At 40.1% G+C, this 22,878-nt stretch overlaps 1 protein-coding gene across 7 annotated transcripts in view; it reads left to right on the top strand.

Moving 5' to 3' along the window:
- HECW2 (HECT, C2 and WW domain containing E3 ubiquitin protein ligase 2) overlaps window positions 1-22,878 on the top strand; it is a 352,175-nt gene that overhangs the window by 260,133 nt on the left and 69,164 nt on the right. For all 7 annotated transcript variants that reach the window (XM_053665222.1, XM_053665221.1, XM_053665223.1 and 4 more), the window contains 3 exons: window positions 12,844-12,978; window positions 16,241-16,343; window positions 17,558-17,654. In XM_053665222.1, coding sequence (XP_053521197.1) covers window positions 12,844-12,978; window positions 16,241-16,343; window positions 17,558-17,654 — 335 coding nt within the window. The remainder of the gene's footprint in view (window positions 1-12,843; window positions 12,979-16,240; window positions 16,344-17,557; window positions 17,655-22,878) is intronic.

The following is a 22,878-nucleotide window of genomic DNA, read 5'->3' as shown; positions in this document are numbered from 1 at the left end:
TTCTTTTCACCATTATCCCCCTCCCCTCTGGTCACTCTCAGTCTGTTCCATGTTTGCATGCCTCTGGTTCTCTCTTGCTTGTTAGTTTATTTTTATTCATTAGCTTTTATTCATATGCTTCATTAGCTGTGAGATCATTTGGTATTTATGTTTCATCGACTGGCTTATTTCACTTAGCATAGTATTCTCCAGTTCCATTCATGCTGTTGTGAAAGGTAGGTGTTCCTTCTTTCTTTCTCTTGCATGGTATTCCATTGTGTAAATGTACCACAGCTTTTGAACTTATCTACTGATGATCACTTAGGCTGTTCCCAACACTTGGCGTGGTAAATTGTGCTGCTCTGAATGTTGGTGTGCATAGGTCCTTTTGAATTGATGTTTTAGGATTCTTAGGATATAGTCCTAGCAGTGGAATTGCTGGGTCAAAAGGCAGTTCCATTTTTAGTTTTATGAGAAAATTCTGTATTGTTTTCCACAGTGGCTGCACCAGTCTGCATTCCCACTATCAGTACACCAGGACTCCCCTTTCTCCACAGCCTCACCAGCACTTGTTTGTTGATTTATTAATGAAGGCCATTCTGGCCAGTGTGAGGTAATATCTTATTATTGTTTTAATTTGCATCTCTCTGATGGCTAGTGTGTTGAGCATCTTTTCATTCGTCTATGGGCCCTCTGTATATCCTTCTTGGACAAGTGTCTATTCAGGTCCTTTGTTCATTTTTTTTGAATTGTGTGTCTTCCTGGTGTTGAGTAATATGAGTTCTTTATATATTTTGGAGATCAAACCTTTGTCTGACATATCATTAGGAAATATGTTCTCCCATATAGTTGGTTTGCTTTTCATTTTGATGGTTTCTTTAGCCATGCAAAAGCTTTTTAATTTGATGTAGTTTCATTTGTTTATTTTTTCCTTTTTTTCCTTGCCCTAGGAGATATATCATGAAAAATATTGCTACTTGGGATATCTGAAATTTTACCATCTGTGTTTCCTCCAGGACTTTTATGGTGTCATGACTTATATTTGTCTTTTTATCCATTTTGAGTTTATTCTGGTATATGATGTAAATTGGTGGACTAGTTTCTTTTTTTTTTTTTCATGTACCAGTCAGGTTCTCCTAACACCATTTATTGAAAAGGCTATTTTTATTCTATTGTATGCTCATGCCCCTTTTGTCAAATATTAGTTGACCATAAAGACATGGGTTTATTTCTGGGCTCTCTATTCTGTTCCGTTGATCGATGTGTCTGTTCTTATGCAAGTACCAGACTGTTTTGATTACAGCAGCCTTATAGTATAGTTTGATAGCAGGTATTGTGATTCCCTCCTACTTTGCTCTGCTTTCTCCAGATTGTTGAGATTATTTGGGGTCTTTTTTCTTATTCCTTATAAATTTTTGAAATATTTGTTCTAGATCTGCAAAATATGCCACTGGCATTTTAATAGGAATTGCATTAAATCTATAGACTTCTTTGAGTAGTATGCACATTTTAATGATGTTAATTATTCCAGTCCATAAACACAGTATATGCTTCCATTTATTTATCTTCCTTAATTTCTTTCTTCAATGTTCTGTAGTTTTCTGAGTACAGATCTTTTACTTCTTTGTTTCTTGCTAGGTTAAGGAGGTTAAGTTTAAGTTAGTTTATTCCTAGGTACTTTATTTTTCTTGTTGCTATAGTAAATGCAACAAGTTTCCCCCCTAGTTTCTCTTTTTGATAATTCACTGTTGGTGTACAAAAATACCTTGATGTCTGACTATTGACTTTGTATCTTGCTATTCTGCCAAATTCACTTACTAGATCGAGTAGTTTTTTTGGTGGTGACTATAGCATTTTCTATGTCCACTATCATGTCTTCTGCAAAAAATGACACTATCACTTCCTCCTTTCCAGTTTGGATGTCTTTTATTTCTTCTTCTTGTCTGATCACTGTGGCTAGGACCTCTAGTACTATGTTGAATAAAAGTGGTAAAAGTGGACACCCTTGTCTTGTTCCTGATAGTAATGGGAAAGCTTTTAGTTTTTGCCCATTGAGTATGATGTTGGCTGTAGATTTCTCATATATGGCCTAAGACTATTCTTTCTTATTGATATTATTAGGTGTTAGGAAAATGCAAATCAAAAGCAAAATGAGACCCACTCAATTGTCTATAAAACAAAACAACACAAATCTAGAAATAGTAAATGTTTTCAAGGATGTGGAGGAATTAAAACCCTCATCTGTTGCTGGTGGGAATGTAAAACAGTGAAGCCACTTGGAAATGGTTTGACAGTTCTTAAAAAAAAATGTTGTACAAAGAGTTGTCACATGATCCAGCAATTCCACAACTACATATATACCCAAGAGAAACAAAAATATACTTTCACACAGAAACTTGTACACAAATGTTCATAGTAGCATTCATTACTCCTAATAGCTAAAGTATGGAAACAACCCAAATGCCCTTTAACTGATAAATGGATAAATAAGTGTGGTAGACCCAGACAGTGGAATATTATTTGACAGTACAAAGGAGTGATATACTGATGCAACATGGATGAACCTTAAAAAATTTTTGCTAAGTAAAAAAATACTATCACAAAGATCACCTATTGCATGATTCCATTTATGTCTAGATATGTCTAGAGTAGGCAAATCTACGAACACAGAATGTAGATTTCTGGTTTCCTTGGGTTGCAGATGGGAAGGGGGGGAATGCTAATGGGTACATGGCTTCTTTTTCTGCAGTGGGGGAAAGATATTCTAAAATTAGGTTACATGGTTGTTTGCACAATGCTATATGTACTAAAAACAATAAATTGTACACTTTAAGTGGGTAACTTGTATTATATCTGAATTATATACCAATAAAACTGTTTAAAAAATTAGTAAGTTCAATTAGAGGAAGGCTAAGATTTAGCTCCTAGATTCTACAGAACCCTGATTCTTCCATCTGGAAGGTTAGACGGTTTCAAACTGGTTTTGACATCAAATCTGTAAGGTGGCTTTTGGGGGGAGCTTTTAATTATATTTGGAAAAGTCTCTTGTTCAACATTTCACACTGTGTTTTATTCAGCATTTTGTGCCATTACTTGATTTCCTTAATTATTTTGATCCTCTGATGGTGGGACTGGCAATTAAGCCAAGTTTTATTTTGTGCAGGGTCATCCTTGGTCAACATCTGTGTGTTTGTTGGCTCGAAGGCCCAGGATTTTCGTAGAGACACATTTGGACTTAACCTCATTTTAAAACAAAACATATAAGCAAATGTTTTGCTTTCTGTTATAGTAGGCTTAATTTTTAAAGAGCGTTACAAAATTCTGCACGCATCAGTAAATGCATGAGAGAATTTGCCTCTTCCTGTGAACCAAAACCATTTTTTACCTAGTTATGGTGCTTTGGGAAACTTAGAGGAATACAATGATCATATAAGCAAAGAAAGTGGCCCAGTACAAAAAAAATTCTGCCTGCTTCCTATTGTCATAATTCTTAAATTGTTGTACACTCTGAGGAGTGTGAAAATTAAGGGTAATTTGGGATCTGGGCTACAGTGTTGATACAGACACTTCATATTTTTGCCAGAAATATGCATCAGTGGTATTAAAATGTGATCTGTTTTAAATGCTCTAGTTGTTGGCTGGTTTTGATCATTAGGATGTGCTCATGGGGGTAGTATGTATATCTGGGCGACAAATATTGGGTTTAATAAGGAAAACCAAATGTTATTTAAGGTAGGAGTTTCCTCCCTCCTTCTCTCCTTCCCTCGTTCCCTCTCTTCCATGCCTTTGTTAATTTAACGAAATTAACTTGAGAAAATAGTGCCACAGTGGGGTCAGTATTTCTGGATCCAACACCATCTGATCAGCTTTCTCTAAAGCGAGGGTCAGTAACCTGTCCTGTCCAGCTCCTTAGGCTGTGGCTAGCATCGACATAAATACTAGAGGGATTACAAGTGGAAAAAAATCAGGATTATAATCACAATTTATTCATTAGTTGATGTAATATTACTTGACTTATGATGTAAAAGATAAAAGCTATACAGTAAAAACCTCTACAGGTTTATGATTTAGTTTGGGGAAAGCAAAGATGTGGAATATATAAAACACCTACAAAATAAAATGCACCATTTTATTTTATTTATTTTTAGCCAGGAGTGCTGCTAACTTGGTCATTGCTACCCAACTCACCAAGATCTTGGTTTGAATGGTTGGGTAGAAGTAAGGATCTATATAGATCATTAATTTTGAATTTTATAAAAACGATAAAGTTTTGTTGTTAATGGCTGCATCCTTACTCTAATGGGAAGTATGTAATGGTTTTATAAAGGAGGCGCTGTAGGGTTAATGATTGTCCCATTCCATCTCTTACTGAACCGCTGATCACCCTTAACCACGTTGGTCCAACAGAATGGCTTTTGCAAAGTAGGGTTCCTTTGGTTGTTCTTGGTCTTTGCTTTCCACATCGTTCACGACCACTGCAGAGGGTCTGCCCTCAGGTGTTTGCTGCTGCCTTAAAGCTGCTTAACCATCCAGAGTGGCTTCTGTTTTCCTGCCATGAGTGCTCTGTTATTGTGCTCATTCTGGTAGATTCGCTCTCCTGCCAGGTCAGTGGCCTTATGCTCTGGGGATTATAATTTCAGTCAGCCATGGTCATGAAAGTAGAGTTTTTAAAATAAGTAACTTTTTCTTGAGAACTGGATCTGGAATCAAGTCTCCACATTGGTACAGAATCATGCACTTCCTACGTAAAGCCACCAAACACTCCTCCCCCCAGACTGTTTCACCCTTAACGCCTCTCATCTGGGCTATAAAAGCATGTGCCCCATTTCCTGGTATAGAGTTTGCAAGGGTCCAGTGCAGACTGACTTAGTTCTCACATGGGATACCCAGAGAGTTTTCATAGCAAAGATAGGATTTGAACTGAACTTTGAATGATGAGTAGGACTTTGATAAAAAGAGATTATGAAAAAACATCCAACAAAAAGGAACACAGAAGGAGGGCATGTTTGGTTTCCATGAAGAAGTTATGGGCAAATTTCAAGAGACTGTACTAGCTACACACACACACACACACACACACACACACACACACACAAACATCTGATGATATAAGTTTGAATCCAAAGCGGACAGGCTCCAGGCACAAGAAGAAACCATGTTTCAGTCTGAGCCTGAAGGTCACAAAACTCTAATGTCCCAATTCAAACATTTGGGCCAAAGGAGTTCCCTCTGCTCAGCCTTTTGGTTTTATTAAGGTTTTCAATGGATTGATTGAAGCCCACCCACATTAGGGAGGGCAGACTGCTTATCCAGTCTAGTGATTCAAATATTAATCTTATCTACATATCACAGACACACCTAGAATCATGTTTGGCCAAATGTCTGGGCACCCCATGGCCCAGCAAAGTTGACACATAAAATTAATCATTACAGACCCATATCAATGAAATAAAATCAGTGAAAGGTCCATTACAGAGAGTTATGGATAACAGAGAATGATGCAAAAATGGACCATTAGAAAAATACTATGAAGTTTATTTTTTAAGTTCACATAATGGGTTTATCATTTGGTTTAATTTTTTAGAAGTGTTATATTTTATTTCCCTTTTATTTTTTAAAGATTTTTACATATTTATTTATTTATTTTCAGAGAGAGGGGAAGGGAAGGAGAGATGGAGAGAAACATAAATGTGTGGTTGCCTCTTGCATGCCCCCTACTGGGGACCTGACCTACAACACAGGCAAGGGATTGAACCGGTGACCTTTTGATTCCCAGGCCAATGCTCAATCCACTGAGCTACACCAGCCAGGGCTGATTTCTTTTTTAGATGTTTAATATAGATTAATCTCCTGCCTGTTTGTTTTGCACTCTCGAACAGATTACCACAAGGTACTTTTTTTCTCTAGATCATTCTACTTGGGCCTAAATTGAAATACTAAGAAACAGTAAGCTTAAAAATGATAAATATTGTATACTTCATATTTTCTTTTTAAACAAAAATGTCAAATGGTAACCATCTTCTTTTAAAATGAAATATCCCTTCCCATAGTTCCTTATGTTTTATCTTTACAGAAAACAATTCCAGCTAAATTGGCATCTGTATCTATGTCCAAGCATTGTAACTCTAGGAGTTTGTGACTTCGGATGAATCAGAATGGTCCAAATACCCAACTTGGATGAACATGGCAAGTGGCAGTTATGGTTGTGCAGACAGATTTTTAGAAGAGAACAAATATTTGTGCAGTGAAAGTGACCACAGCCTGAGCCTACGTGAGGATTCTCATTTTCCAGACCCAAATAGCCCGTGTGGCCGCACAAGTCGCCCCAGTGATGACATAAACTCTGGTTTCTCCCACATGAAGCTGACGGCCAGTTTCGTGGGTCGGGTTCATCTCAGTGGGTATAACACCACTGAGTATCATGAGGTCTCACATGAATACCCACAGTCTCAGCAGGATGAGTTCAGCACTTAGAAAAGTACGGTGGCTTTTTTTTTGCAACTTAACCACTATATTTGCTATTTTTGTGACACATCTCTTCAATTTCTTTGAAATAACCAATCTATCTTTGTGGTGGTTAACTGATTTAATCACCTCGAGTTACACAGCAAGCCAGGTGGAGGTGGGCTTAAACTCTAAATGTGTACATAGCACGTGGTTGTTAGATCATCTCTTGCTCATTTTAAGGGGCCAACAGGGTGTTAGATAAATAATAACCCCCATAAATACACATAGAAGGCCAAGGAAAAGAATCTTCCAGAGGCAGTGTGCATTTCTGATAGAGAGAATAGAGCAGAGATTGGCTTCGTGAATATATTTCTGAGTAAAATGCCAGATTCATAGAATTTTGAAAGAATTGCCCAAATATGGAGATGGCCTTTGCCTTTTACTTTTAAACAATTGTCTTCATGACTTGCAGGGGATTTTCTTTTCATATAATATGCTGTTTTAAAATTCCATGGCAATGGCGTTTTTCTACTGTACCTAAAATGGGCTGACTTGGAGAAGTCCGTTCTGAGGCTTCTGTAGTGACGTGCTGGTAAACGTTTAACAGCCAGCTCTCCAGGGTAGGTGTGGAGGAGGGCTCATCGCAGCATTTGCTGTTTTCTCTGCTGTCAATTCTTCCACCATAGCCAGTTTCAGGCTGCCAGCATCATTGTCAGCCAGCCCACAGAACACCTTAAAATTTCTCACCAGCTCTCACGAGCCTGCCCAGGCTATCTTCAGCATCTCTCTAGCATCTCTCGGCTCTTCTGCAGAATTTCCAACACCTAAGCACCTCCACTCCCAACACGTAAACTATCTCTCCTTTAGCTACCATGTTTTGCATCTCAGGTGTTGGTGGATAGTGCACTTATTGACATCTACTAAGCAACCTGCTGTTTCCAGAACTCTAGCTGAAGTGCCATGAATCTTGTTTTCTCTCGTAGCAACTTTAGCTCTCTGACCATAGCAGTGCAACAGGCAACCTTCTTTAACTTTATTGTGACCGATTCAGATATCATGAAATATTTGGGACCACTTACTCTTCAAATGAACCAAGTGGTGGAAAATGTTAGTTAGCATGACTGGTTTTTACTTACAATAAACTGTATCATTGAGCCTTTTTCATCTCTATTATTGATGATGGAGTTCTATTTGGGATATCATACAGAGTATATAATAGCATATAATTCTTTCTACTTAGGGAGATACTAGGCAGGGATCCAGGAGCTGAGAAGAAACATATTTTGGAAGGGAGAGAATGTGTGAGTAAATACGATGTTTATAAAAATTAGATTGCACTTAACTTTTTTTGAACCTTTCTAAGACTTTGTCAAGTTGATGTGCCAGAAGTTAGAACAGATTCATTACTCAGTATTTCTAACTCATGAGTTGTTGTTCTTTCATTGTTTCCATAGACCTTTAGAGAAGGAAAGATAGAAGAACTGATGTTCATCTTTCTGTAGCATAGCTAAAAGTACTTTTTGCTTTATTTTGTTTACACGGTCATTTATTATAGATTTCTGGTTTGGCAGAATGTTAACTGGAAAAAATTTCAAACTCCTGTAACTTAGATTTGTTGAGCTTGAGGCTGGTATTTCTTCACAAATATTGATGGCCTTTTTTTTTTTCTTAAAATAATAGAAGCTTTAAAAAAAGAATTGTGTAAAGAGAGAAGTGTATTTTGTTTGGCCTCACTAACATACCACTTGGCTCCAACCAGCCCGTGTTTCCTGACCGTGATCGTGCCCGGAAGCAGTGAAAGGGTAGAAGTTTTAAAATGGGATTTAAGTTTGTGTATTTGCATTCCTTTCAGTTTTTAACTATGTCGTTAGTCTTAGTTGGTCCAGCACTGTGAAGCTTCAGTGGATTTCCTTAATGAAAGTTAACAGTAGGGAATCTATGTTGTTCAAATTTTGAACAACAAAATTTGCTAGTCGCTAAGCAATTTGTGGTTGCTTTTATCATGGATTCTACATTCTCCACATGCTGTTTATCAAGACAGTTTTATTAATACATGTTGGATACTTTCATAAATAAAGTTGGGGTATTAAAAATGGTGACATAGAATGTGACCCACATTGGGGGAAAAAATAAAAAGGACGAGGCCAGCTTCATTACCGGCTTGAACTAGTTAGAACGTCCTGTGGGAAACTGATCTACTTTCCGGACATAATTGATTTGTGCGTCAGAAATAGAAACGGCAGGCCTAAAATTTGCACAGTAATTTCTCAATGCTTTCCTCTCCACTTTAAAGGAGAATACATTTTTCACAGCTTATCGGTGACCTGAATAGTTCCCTTTACTGGGATGAAGCGGAGCGCCGAGGACACCTGTCTGAGGTCACACGGTGGGCGGGACAAAGCCAAAATGCTGGCCGAGGAGTTGCTCCTTTGTGCCATGTTCTGCTAGTGCTCTGGCTGTGTGGGTTCCATAGAGGTCTGAATCAAGACCTTTCTCCCAAGTGCTTGGCAGACTTAAAAAGCAGGTGCAAACAATATACACATTCCACTTGCCTCTGACACTGACCTCCTCTGGGATGCAAACAGCACCTACTCCCCACTCACAGCCGCGCCTCCAGCAGGTTAGCGACTGAATCGTGTGTGTACATAGTTTGCTGTCTGGCTCGGTAGCAGACTTTTCGGTGTTGAAACTGTAGTAAGGCCCAGTGCCGTGAGCGGCTCTCATTGTCTGCCTCATGCAAAAAAACACTTCAGTGCTTTTCCAGAATGAAGCACTATGAGGTGTCAAGGGAGTGAGAGGAACATAAAAGAGTGAAGACAGAAGGCAGGATGCAGAATGGAAAGAGGAGATATATGAAAAGGAGAGAGAGGCTAAATAAATAGGAGCAGCTCATTGGGCTTTGGAGTGAGATGGAAAGACGGGTTCAAATCCCAGCTAGAGGTTCCCAAATACACATATCACTTAAATCGGGAGCTGTTACCTAACTGTGTTAAAAGTGACTAATAATGAGATAGCATCATTTACCAAATAATGGAAATCCTTACTTAAAATGGTAGTTGCTGGCTTATGTGTTTTCTGCTTTCCGTTTTAGGAAGACTGTTTCCTCTGCAGTGCTGACGCTTCATTCAGTGTGTCAGTTAGGGTTCGGGTGATATCAGAGACCCATATGAGGTTTAACATACAGGATTTTATTCTGTCGCATCAAGAAGTTCAGAGATAGAAAGCCTAGCGCTTTTAAGGTGGTTCCTCATGTAGTGAGAGCCCAGGCTCCTTCCAGCTTTTTGCTCAGCTATGTTTCATCTTCATGGCTCAACGTGGCTGCTGGAGCACTGGCAATTACATCCTTTGTTTCAGGGAGCAGAATGTATGAAGGACAGAGCAGGACCTTATAAAATTGCCTTGAATAAGGAGGATTTGCAGACTAACCATGTAACACTGTTTATATCTCATTACCTATGACCTCATCTGGGTAACACATACGTCCAAGGAGCCTGGGAAGCCTAGTTTCACTGGTTCTTCACTTTTTTGAGCCTTCTATAAGGACTATAGCAAGAAACATTGTGATTCTTAGAAAAATATCTTAAAAGTTGAAACTATTATTAGTAATAAAAATAGTAACTTGCATTAGGGATCAGAGGCAGTATCTTAAAAAATGTATATGAACCATCTTATGCAACCTTTCTTTGATGTAGGTGTTTTTATCCCCATATAACAGACAAGAAATTGCTGTTTAAAAAAGTCAAGTTTTGCCTAAGGTTATACCTGTAAGTAAGTGGTGGAGCTGGAGCTCAGAAGCGGACTTGTCTTCCCAGATCCCAGCATTTAATCAGTACTTTGCTTTCCACGTCTCAAGTTTAAGCTTGGTAATTGATGCATGTCTGCAATGAGATGTTGTAAAACCTTCTGTCTCATTTGTGGTTTTATAGTCTTTAGCGCTTTACCCTTTTCACTCAGCACACACATACGCCCTCATTTATTCCTTTCAAATCTTTAAGTATTTTTATACTTAGTAAAAGAATGTGACTTTTAATACTTGATTGATTCAGTGTGAGTTGTCTTTCTGTATTTTGGTCAGGAGTCTACATATTAGAATTTTTTGGCAATTTATTATTTACTGAGCACTCCCCGAGATGCAGCCCTAAAAACTTCTGTTGATAACAGTGAGTAAGAAAGAGTCCCTGCCCTCAAGGCATTTACAGTGCAATTCTTCAGAGAATGGATTTTAGAGAAGCCTCTTAACATCAAATTAGACTGTGACATTGCCCGTGAATCACAGCTGGCCTAGATGTGCACACCCATTTGTCCTTATAATTACAGGTGCATCACGGTTACCTCTAAACAACCACCCACTCCTGCAAAACATTCCCGAGAAATTAGGCAGAGTGAATAGGCAATTCTATTTTAGTACTCCTTATAGTTTTCTCTTAAACAACATGGTTTATGTTATTGTTTTAGTACTAAAAGCTTAATCTAAATTTGCATAAAGTAAATATATAGTTGACTATAATACTATTTAGAAGTGTCCATTTGTAAAATATAATTTAGTTCCCATTTTATGACATCTTGTATAGTGGCAGAAATGATATACATGTGTATCAGAAACCCAAATCAACTGGGGACCAGTTGTGACATTTGGACCGGAGTCTGCCAATACAAGACTGTGTAAGTAAGGTTTATCTTTAGTGTGTGTTTTCACAAGACCAGAGAAGAAAGGTGTTCCACCTGACAGATTAATATAAAAAGAGCATTACCCAGGGATATGAAGCTGACGACCCCGTCTCCTACGAGACATCCATTTATCCAGCCTTTGTTTCCCGGCAGTTGGACCTTGAGAGCGAGCACTGGCAAGGCTTCCCATTCTGTCTATTTCTCAGCTTTGTTTTCTCGTGCACCTACTGCTCAAAGTTACTTCTTTACAGAGAAGTCAGTTTTTCCTATTTGGGAACTACCTACACATTATTTTCCCCATTTTCCGATCCTGTATATGCAGAAACATTTTGTTTCATGACGGGAGGGGTTCTTTTTGATAGGCATAAACACACCATCTGCGCCTAGGATTTGCCTAGATGTATTCATTCCTAGTGTTTAAGGTACTTTTTGTTAACTAAACCCCACCGGTTTGAGAAGTTGGTTCTTTTTTTCTTAGGCTCCTTGGCCTGTATCATGTGCCCGGATACTTGATTTATAGGTAATGAGTCTCCTGGCTCTCCTATTAGTCCCTTTGATCTTTGATGGCCTAATTAACTTTATCTGATCATGGAAAACTTGTATTTTCTAATTGTCCTTGAGATGATGGGCTTCATTATTTCCTTCAGTGAATTTTACTTTGAAAACTTACACCATTGAACTCCTAAAGATAATGGTAAATAGCCCTCCTGTAGAGCTTTAGGATTAACTAAAAAGAATTAGAAAGAAGGCTTCTCTACATTGTGTACAATCCTTACCGCAGCTCCGAGGGAAGTGGCTTATGCTCATTCATGACTTCATGTCACCAGGGATTTTGCAGTGAACACAATAGCCATGTTTTTCTTTATCTTATTACATGATGGGGGAAGAAATGGTTATTGTGAAAGAGGAGACATGTTTATATAAGAAATCTATAGAGAGCATGTAAGTGGCTTGACCAGGGTCATTGCAGCTGATAAAATGTGTATGAATGTGTGATTGATGACTAAAGTGGAAGGCAGGAAGGAAGGGGATTTTAAAGTCTTGAAAAACTGACCTAAGTGTGGACTGTTTTTTCTGTAGATAATGGGGAGCCAGTAGAGGCTTTGGTTTCGAGCGGTGATGCAATCAAAGCATGTAGAAAGAATAATTGTGGTGCTGAGGTGTCAGTTAAATGAGTAAGGGTACAGATGTGGAACCCCTGAGAAGCTGTTAATACTTACATGCTTAAGAGAAAGCCCTGAAGTAATGGGGTGGAAGTCAGGCTGGGACGGGGCATAAGGACGAGCCACTACATTGGGACAATGAGGAGGATTTGGTGGGTGACTGACTGCCCAGGAGAAGGAAGAGAGAAGTTAATGATGTTTGAAGTGTCAGGTGGTCAGGACTTTGAAATAATTGTTTGTACATAGCAGTATGAGCTTAAAGAGCATCAGTTAAGAGAAGCCCGAATAGCCACTCATATGACTTCTGAGATCATATCTTTGATGGCTCTCTCTTAAGAGTATTTCCTAAAAACCAAGATAATGTTCCTTCCTGCTCTCTTCGTTCTGGACCCAGTTTAAGCATGGCTTTCTCTACCTGGATCTTTCCTGGGGGGTAAGGAGAAATCCCCCCCAAAATTTAAAATTAGGAGACAATGCAGCTGAGATTGTTGCTCAGCGGTGGGCCTTTCCCTGAATGTGTGAAATGACGGGTCTGCTAAGACAAGTGTGTTGACATGTATTGACCACTGAGTGGGTTGTTCCCTAGGCATTTTTTGTGGACCACAACTCCCGCACCACCACTTTCATCGACCCCCGGCTCCCACTTCAGAGCAGTCGACCCACGAGCGCGCTGGTCCATCGGCAGCACCTGACGAGGCAGCGCAGCCACAGTGCAGGCGAGGTGAGTCACCGGCGGCCAGGCCGCTCACCTGCGGCTGCCGGAAGCCGCAGGGATGGGGCTCGTGTGTGCAGTTCTGCTGGCTGTTCGTTATTGGTTGGTTTTTCTAGTTGGATGTAGAGATGATCATTTGGAGACTGGAAAGTACTGGAAGGTTGACAGGACTTCTTGGAAACACATGTAGTGTACATGGCACATTTAAAAGGCAGGATATATGAGGAAAGATTGAAGAAACTAGAGATTTTCTTAAAGTTAGAAGATGGTGAGGGAGAATTCAAGATGTAATAAAATGTTTAGGAGGGGATGATGAGCCTTTTTGCACACCTCACAGCAGCTTCATAGGAAGAAACGAATGTAACTTTTAGTGGGTAAAATTCTGTAAAATACAGAAGTTTCTGAAGGGAGGCTTGCTGGATTAGATTAAAATCTTTGGCCAAGGCTATGGGATTGTGGTGTTCTCGCTAGTATTCTTTTAAATTAGGGTCTATCTGAAAGTTGAGTTATGTATTCTGAGTGCCAATAAAACAGGTGGAATTAACTAAATTTAGTAAAGAATTACTAACACCTCTATTGTGCCCTCCATGGCTAGATTGCAGTGACCCGTGGTAACCACATGAGGGCTCTCTAATAGCTTAACAATAATAGCAACAACAACAAAAATCAGAAGAAAAAAGAAGTAATCCCTTGCTGTTTTCCTTTTTCTTTAAAGGCTCAAATAAAGAAAAGAAACAATTTAGGTCAATTTTTTCTCCTTATATGGACTTATGCTTTGAATATATATCATCACTTAATGTACATTGTTTCTGATAATTCCCTTAGCATATTTCATTAAGATTCTTTTTCTGCAAGCCCTTCCCACATCTATGTACATACAGTATTATACAGTCAGTCAAATATTTTTGTAGCTCCTATTATAAGAAAAATTATGACTGCAGTAAATAACTGAATTTGATATGTCAAAATCCCACTCCGGGAATTTCCCCTCATCATTTAGACGCTTGCTCTAATGCACCACGTGTGTTTGCTGGTCGTAAGTGTAAACACAGAAGAGTGTACATGAGAAGCTCACATAAAAATGATATATAGACCTGCAAGATGAGGTATCCACAAAAATATGTGTGTTTTATGAGCCCCCAGTAAATCCTTACCTGCTGTCCTGTGAACCACTGTGGTGAAGTGGGCGATGCTAACAGCTTTCTCCTTACAGCAGAACAGACCTCTCACCTTTGGACCGTGCGCATGACATGTAGCATAGGCAGGGCCCTGCCTGACTTTATCACGGGGCCGATGCACTTTAGCCACCTGCCTTATCTTGACCTCACAATGTGAAGCTGACTGTTCAGTCTGGTCAGGGCTACATGCATGAGATTAATAACTGTATGTACATTTTCCTTCAACTCTCTGCCTCAGAATTTGAACTGTTTTCATGATCTACTAGTCAGGAGCCTGTTGTGGGAGAGGGATGCTAAGGTACACATTACAGTTTGAATGAAGAGTTCATTGTATCGATGGAAACTGAGCAGTGGAAGAGAGATATCCCATAAAGACTGAGCATTTGGGGCTGGTGCTGTTAACCTCTGAGGGGGGTGTGCTTCCTGGCACGGCTGTCGGAAGCAGGCACGTCCCGCAGCAGTCTGCGCATCTTTCGGGGCTTGTCCACTGTCTGGTGGTCTGGCCTGAAGAAGCGGGGTGTCAGCGAGATGACCTTTGGCTGTTCTGGGAAACGCTGATGCAGAACAGCGTACTGCCAGGAGGGAAAGTGTATGTAGGTGTATCGCGATGATAACGTCTGTGACTAACCTAACAAGAGGTAGTTAGTGATTGGATCTCCACAGACAGTGGCTGGCTTCATTCCTCGGAGCCAACAACTCATGAGAAGCAGGGTGAGAAACTTTTGGTGACACAAATGAGTCTTTCCAGCCACTCTACGCATTTAGCAAATACTCCAGGTGGTAGAAATTCTGGTATCTCTTCCCTCCAACACATTAATATGTACTGAACACCTGCAGTGTAGCAACACGGTGTTTGTTGTGCATGATACAAATAACATATGTTTCTGCCTGTGTTCTTATTCAGGAGAGAATGCACGAAGCTAACCATAATACAGATGAAACATACAAGTGAAAAATGCTTTATAAACTGTCAGTAACAGCAGCTGCTTTAGAAACATACACTGGGTGCTGGGGGAGCTCAGGGAGGTCCCATTTAATCTCAGCATGAAGGGAAGGGACGTCTTCACCAAGGAGGGCCTGCCTGAATTACACTTTGGATGAGTGCAAGCATTTTTGAAGGATAAGCAAGCAGTGTAGGGTGGGAACGACATTTCCAATTTGGGGGCCTTTAGGTAAAATGGTTGTGAAGATTTGAATGGGTGGAAGGTAGAAGCTCTATTTTAAAAGTACAAACTTATAAACCCAGTATATTATTTTGCCTTTAGTGCTCATACTCTCTTATTCTACTGTTCTACTGATGTATTAAAAGATTTCTGTAGTATGGGGAGAAGGGAAGGATGCTAAAACAGAAACTAAAGCAGTGTTAGAGTTTTCTGGTCGGAATATTTTTGTTTGTCTCCTTGGAGGTACGAGTTTTTAAATCTGTAATAGGCACCATAAATAATTCAGGGCAGGACAACCCTGTTTAGCTCCCCCACACCTGCTGTGATTAGCTCCCTGGTGTGGGAGGTTCAAACCAGAATGGGCTGTTGTACTGGGTGCTCTAATAGGCAAGAAAATTTGCTTCAAAGGAGATAATATACCCACTGAGAAACCCACATGAAGACTGCTGCCCTTCCATCCCTCTGCTGAGGCAGGGGGTTCCTCAGCTAGCCTTAGCCAAAAGAAGGTGTAGCCTGGCACTTCCCTCATGTATTTTGTACCACCAGGTCTTTCCTCTGAGTGTATTGTTGCAGATTTGTGTTCTGTCAAGGCAGAAGTTATTTCTGAGGAACAGGTCTGCCATTCGCTTCCACAGCCCCAATAATTGTGAGCATATGGAACTACTCCTATACCATCTGGCAGATAGTCACTGCCCCTGTCCCTGCCCCTGCCCCTGTCAAGGGTCTGGATGCCCCCATACCTCCCCCCACCCCATTCAGCAGTTAAGTGGAGCTTTTGAGAATCCTGTGTCAGCTCCTCTGCCGGCATCTGTTCTGGTTGGTTGGAACTTATTGATGCTTGTTGTCAGGTATTTTGAAAGACTTGACTTGGGTACTGATATAAAGCACTCCTGGCCTTGGTGGAAAACATAAGTGATGTTTGTGTTGCAGGTAGGGGAAGATTCTCGACACGCAGGGCCACCGGTTCTTCCCAGGCCATCAAGCACGTTCAACACCGTCAGTCGGCCACAGTACCAGGACATGGTTCCCGTGGGTATGTCATCACTTTCCGGAAAGTCTTATCTCTGCTTTGCACGTCTGCCATTCGCTGCCAATCCTTCCCCATCATCAGCCTGCTGCTTTGGCCCTGGCCTGAGAAACTGTTCCCTTCTTAGCCCCAAGAAATTGATTTGGATCTTAAAGTACTTATGTCTTATAAACTCCTATAGAAAGATTTTTTTAATACTATTCCACCTTTTCTGAGTAGAGCTGTTACGTTAGATTGTTGAAGTTAAAGAATAATAACTTGTTAAGGCAGCTCTATTATGTGGTCATTTCAAATTAAGTATTTCAATGCTGTGTGAGCCTGCAGTAGCCTTGCAAAATAAGGAAGCAGTGACGGCACATTCTGATGGGATTTTTGTAGCATATTTTGCAGCAGAATTGTAAAATCAAAACAAACAAATGTGGGCAGATAGGCCTGACAATCTGATGAAGTTGAAGTAGGTCAGTTGTCAAACCCGAGGCCCTTTGGCAGGTGAAGTGGCCACAGGCTGGGGGCTCTGTGGGCTCCCTGCCCCATCTTACATTCGAGTGGCTCTCCATTGGTCGGTTTTTGTCTTTAAAATTTTTACTATTTTTTCAAAGAAAATTTTGACCATGAAACATAATGTAATGCCCATATCCTAAAGAAGTTTGCCATCCACTGCATGAGATTTGACCTTGGGTCAAAGGAAATGGTCTGTGTTTATTATGCCATTACTAAGAGGGTACTAAACATGGCACATTGAATTTTAAACTACTTTAAAATTTTTATTCAAAAAGTTACCTAGTCTCTAAACCTGAATGGAAGGTAAAAACCCATTGATAAATTTCAGTCATCAAGGTGGTTTTATTTTTGATATATGCTGAAATGTGCAGTTACGGACATTTTGAATTTGACAGTGGGATTCCATATTAGCAAATTTTTTTAAAAAATTCTTATTTCTTTTTAACTAAAGTGTGTGTATATAGCAGCATGTCACAAATGTGAACCAGCAAATGTGTAGAAAATTATGCTTCTTTTGTTTGATCTCTGGTTAGTTTGAGGACAGCATGTTTCTTGATCATATTTGTGAACCCAAGAGCATTGACTGAACTAGGATTTCTAATGTTTGAGAATTCAGACGCTCGGTTCTGTGGTTTAAATGTATCTATATGTCTGATTATAAATACATATAATCAAGATAACAGATACTTTTTAATCTGATATTTTTTTTTATTTTTCAGCTTATAATGACAAGATTGTTGCATTTCTGCGCCAACCCAATATTTTTGAAATTCTACAGGAACGTCAACCTGATCTTACCAGGAACCACTCACTCAGGTAACTGTAATACTGGTATTCGGTTCACTTTGCATATGCTCGAACTTTTAAATCTTCAGTATCAATGATAATCATCTTGGAAATTTACTCTTTCTTTCTGGCGTTCTGAACAAAGGCATCTTGTGGGCAAACACTTTACGTCATCAGCACCAGGTCATTGTACTCCTGGCTTTTCTCCGTTACGTACAAGGGTTGAACAAAATAGACTAAAGGACCTAGAACCTTCTTTAAAGAATATTTAAAAGAAGCAAAAATTCACAGCCAAGAATCCATCCTAGATATGCAGATTATAATGAAAATAGTAAGAAACTAAACTTTTTGAATGCCTTGAGTAAACAAAAGTAACAGAGTTTATTGAGTTAAGATTTATAAAGCCGTCAACTTGATACTTGCATTTTTCCATAATAAAAATACAGTGGAACCCTAGGAGGGAATCTGATTTTGTCTGCAGCCCCCAAGTCCCCTGCACGAGCCCTTTCTTCTGAACACCTCTTCAATGCATCATGCTTCAAGCCCAGTTTTACTTTCCTGAAAATGCGCTGTTCCTTTTTCCTGGCAAGATTTTCTCTTCTTCTACATTGGGCGAGAAAGATCTTGCCTTTAAAACTCAATGCAAGCTGCCCCTCTGGGAAGCCGTTCAACCTCGCTGTGTGATCCCCTTCTCAGGATCCAGACTAGTATTTCTCAAGCTCGTTGTGGAGGTGGAGAGAGTGTGAGTTAACACTGAAAATCTGCCACACAACTGAAAGCCCATTTGGTTTTTGTGCTGCATTTCCTGTTAGAAATATGTTTGCCGGTCATGCCATCCTGACCTGCAGCAGTGATTCCCGAACACTTCTCTCCTTGGTTGTGCTGAGCCGTCTGGGGAATCTCACGAACTGCGAAATGCTAGGTCTTCTCTCCCCACACTTCTCTCCCTTCTCTGACTTTATATCCCTTATTCTTCCATGCCCGGCCTGGAAATTTAATTCAGGAGGCCTGGGGTAGAGCTGAAGCATCTAATTTTTAAAAACCTTTCTATATAAGTTCAGTGGCACAGCCAGGTTTATTTAATAAGCACTGGTCTGGACACTAATTTGATCATTAATTGTCTAATATAACAAACTGTCTTTCATAGTATTTTGGTCATGTGACTTTTGTGCTTTAATTAGACTTTTTGAGTCTTTATGGTTTATTTGCTATTGAATTATAAGGCCCATACAAATAGGGACATTATTCAGGTCATCATTATCGGAGCTTTATTTTATGCTCAAATATTTAGAGTAGCACTTTGCATGTAGTGAATGTGTGTGTGTGTGAAAATAAATCACCAAATATCCTGCTTAGGTGTTCTTAGTCTCTTTTTTTAATTGAGGTATAACACTGTATTAGTTTCAGGTGTACAACGTAATCATTTGATATTGGCATTTATAGCACAGTGGTCACCACTGTAAGTCTAGTGAACATCTGTCACCATGCATAGTTACAGAATTTTTTTCCTTGTGATGAAAGCTTTATGATCCACTCTCTTAGCAGCTTTCAAGTATGCAACACAGTCTTATTAACTATACCAATGATTTTCAACCAGGGTGCTGCAAGAACTTTTAAAACATGTAGTACCTAACGGTTCAGTCAGGGGCACTGATCTCTCTTCCCTGAGATCAATTGTCAAATAAAAAATGACAGTAGACAACACAGCAACAGCCGTCTGGTGTGGATGAATCAAAGTTATACCTAAGTTTTTGTCATATCGGCCAAATATATGGTATATTTTTGGCATGGCGCAGAACTTTAGTAATGAGTTCATGTGTGCCACGAGATAAAGAAGGTTGAAAATCGCCGAACTGCAGCTGCCGTGCTGTACACCACACAGCCATTCCTCCTTACTCTATAACTGGAAGTTTGTACCTTCTGACTCCCGTCTCCCATTCCTCCCACCCCACCCACCCCTTTTGGTCCCTCATATCTTTAAAGCTGTCTTTCCCTTCTAGCGTTCAGTCATGCCACCCTCATTGTTGCTCACGCAGAAATCCCAGTTCCCCATTCATCGGCATCTGACTCAAGCCTCAGTGCTTTCTTCCCCAGCCTGACGAGAATGTTGTTCTAAATCACATAGAGTTGTAAAAACTGTGTGAGTTATCATTTTGTACCCTGGTATATCATGACGTACAATGCCTTCACTGTATGGAGGGGATATCCCTCCATCTTCTGTTCTAGTTACAGAAACTGCAGACATGAGCTCCTCGGTTGTCTAAGAAGAGATCTCACAGATACTGAGCCACAAAGCAACAGGAACACGCAAACAAAATCCCTCCTCTATTGCTAATCACAAAATAAAGAGAACTGTGTTTTTGCTTTTTTTCTACCACCTCCAGCCCTAACACACACACACACATGCTTCTATTCAGTATCTGTTCTGAAAGTACCCCACCCTCCACAAAAAAGAACAAGAAAGCAGAAACTCAAGATGTTTTTTACTTTTGCTCTGCTCTCCATATTATTATTTTCACCACTTTAATATATCTTCATATCTCCTCTATTAGAGATATCAGATGATTTAATCTACCTGAGCAGGGCATCCAACATTATCATCATTCTTTAATGACTTGACAGAACCTTAGCAGATCCTAACAGAGGGAAAAGCTGCAGGCCCTACTGGTAGCTTCCAGTTCTGTTTTTGATTTTTCTTTCTGCCATTTAAAGCCTTAAAAGTCTCTAATCTCCTAAAGATTGCTGAGGACTTTTATTTTTTAATGACACCCAGGACTCACAGTTAAGAGTAATGTTTCTTCTAAGGTAGATCTCATATGGCGATCAGTTGCTAAAAACAATTCTGATTGGTTTAAGTAAGTTTCCATCTTACTTTTGGAATAAGTTTTCATTTACACTTTCTAAAACTGTTTATAGAATTGGACCATGTGCAGTCACAGTCATGATAAGTAGAAGGAAGCCAGAACTTAGAGCAGTGAGATAATGCTGTTCCTCTTGCACAGAGTGCTCATCACACACAGTGCACTTCTTTTTTCTGAAAAGTTTTTGGTAGTTAAGCATTTTGCTTATCGTAACAACAGAATGGGGAAGTTTGTCTATCTAAGAGAACATTCTGTTTCGTATAGTTAAAAACCGCATTGCAAGAAGCATTCCCACCAATGCAAGTGGGGGGAGCCAGCCAGGGTCCATTAATCTCGTGTGTCAGTGATATTTGTGATAAGAGATTCATGCATGGAAAACAGTAATTGTCTGTCGAAGGTAACTGTGAACCTTCGATTCAACTCCTGAGCGAGGGTTCCCAGCATGAGCCTAGCTCTGGATGCGTTCTTCCTCATTTGTGGCACAGCCACTTAAGACAAATATCCCTCCTTATTTTCTTCATGATGTAATGAGGAAAAGTGTTAGACCCTGGGAAATTCAAGTAGATACACCTCTTTACTTTGTTTTTCCTGCTTTGCTTATCATCCCTCCCAGACCAGAAGACAGCCAGCAGTTTACTTGGTTTTGTATCTGTGTATGGCTCCTCTTCCTGGACACCACCTGCATAGTTTTTCTTGCACAATGGCTATGGCTTTCGTGCCCTGGGATGATATGGTTCTCAGCTGCTGTGTTTAAATCACTGCTCCCTCTAACTTCATCTGTTATGCAAAGATGAATGCTAAAAAAGTTGTTCTGTCTTCTTCTTCTTTTTTAAATGTCAGAAGAGGTTTATTTCCTCAGAAAATCAACATCCAGAAGTCGGTACTACTTCCTTCAAGTGGGTGGCGTCCCCCCGGGTTCCTGTATCTTACCACTGGTTCTCATCGAGAGACAGTGACCATGCCAAGGGGCATTTTGGGTGCTGTGACAGTAACATAAAATCTGAAATAAAATGTTGTGATTTTATCTGGAAATAAACATATTAATAAAACACAGCCTTTCACAGCCATGACAGGGGACTGTAATGAACACTGATTTGAGAAAATTTTCGGCAGTGGTATTTGTACAGCATCGCATCATGGACGAGGATCTGGGTGTCATAACACTGCTCCTCTTGTGTAATTATTGGGTCCAGCCAGTCAGCCTGCTCCCTACGAGCCGTCCCTAGGCATCAATGACAATTATTTTGGGCTCCAGGGCAGTTCCTTCTTTAGTGCTTCCTAAATAAGTTCCCTTGACATGAGGATGTGATCTGCGGTACTTTTTTTTTCATTTTGGTAAATTTATCCTTTCCATATGTGTGCCTTTTGTAAATTAGTAACTCGGGAGTCAAGAAATTGTGAGCCACAGGAGACAAATGGGTACATTTCTCAGGGTCCACCAGAATAAAAAAAAAACACAGACCATGACCTTCTGGTTCTATCCTCCTATTTTAAAAGCCTTGGATTTGTTATTGCTCAATTATACTCTTTTTTTTTTCATTTTAAAAGTACCACGTGTCATTTTGAAATTCTCAAACAATACAGAATTTTATGTCATTAAAAAAGTGAAGTTTCTAGACTTCCGCCAAGATGGAGGTGTAGGTGGAAATACTTTGCTTCCTCGCACAACCAAATCTAAAAACAACAAAGTTTTAACAACAATAAACGCAACCAAACCACAGAAAATCGAAGAATATGGAGTCCAAAAACAACAAACCGCTCAGCTAAACCGTTGAGAGGGGCGAAGCCAGCAGCGGAGTGGGTCGGCCAAAAAAGATCCCCCCGACCCAGGTGGTACGTAGGCAGCTGAGTGCGTGGATGCCAGGTGTGGGGTAGCTACAGGCAGATGCAAGGAAGGCTCGGCTGTCTGTCTGTGGTCGTGCATTTGCGTGCAGATAAACCAGTGAAGAGACGTGCACTGAGACGGACCGCACAGGCCCCTGCACAGGGTGGTGGGCTAACACATTTGCGCTCAGATAAACAGGCGGGGCAAGCGGTGAGGCAGACCGAGGGAGTGGAGAGGACCGCCAGTGCTCCCTCTCTCACCCTGCCCCCACATACAGCCTCACAAACCAGCGACCTGGGTGGTCCCGCCCTGGTGAACAACTAAGGCTCCCCTCCTCATATGTAACAGGCACAAACAGATCAAAACATGGCTCAAGAACAACTCAGAGCCCCAGAGCCAATAAATCTAAGCAGTGAAGAAATAGCTAAACTTTCAGATGCACAGTTCAAAACACTGGTGATCAGGATGCTCACAGAATTGGTTGATTTTAGTCACAAATTAGAGAAACATATGAAGGCTAAACTAATTGAAATGAATGGTAATGCACAGGAAACCAATAGTAATGGAA

Source organism: Artibeus jamaicensis, unplaced genomic scaffold (assembly GCF_021234435.1).
Source record: "Artibeus jamaicensis isolate MK-2021 breed Jamaican fruit bat unplaced genomic scaffold, CSHL_Jam_final contig_391, whole genome shotgun sequence".
NCBI classification, from domain to species: domain Eukaryota; kingdom Metazoa; phylum Chordata; class Mammalia; order Chiroptera; family Phyllostomidae; genus Artibeus; species Artibeus jamaicensis.
Note: the sequence above shows the minus strand (reverse complement) of the source record. Positions and strands in the feature narration are given on the sequence as shown.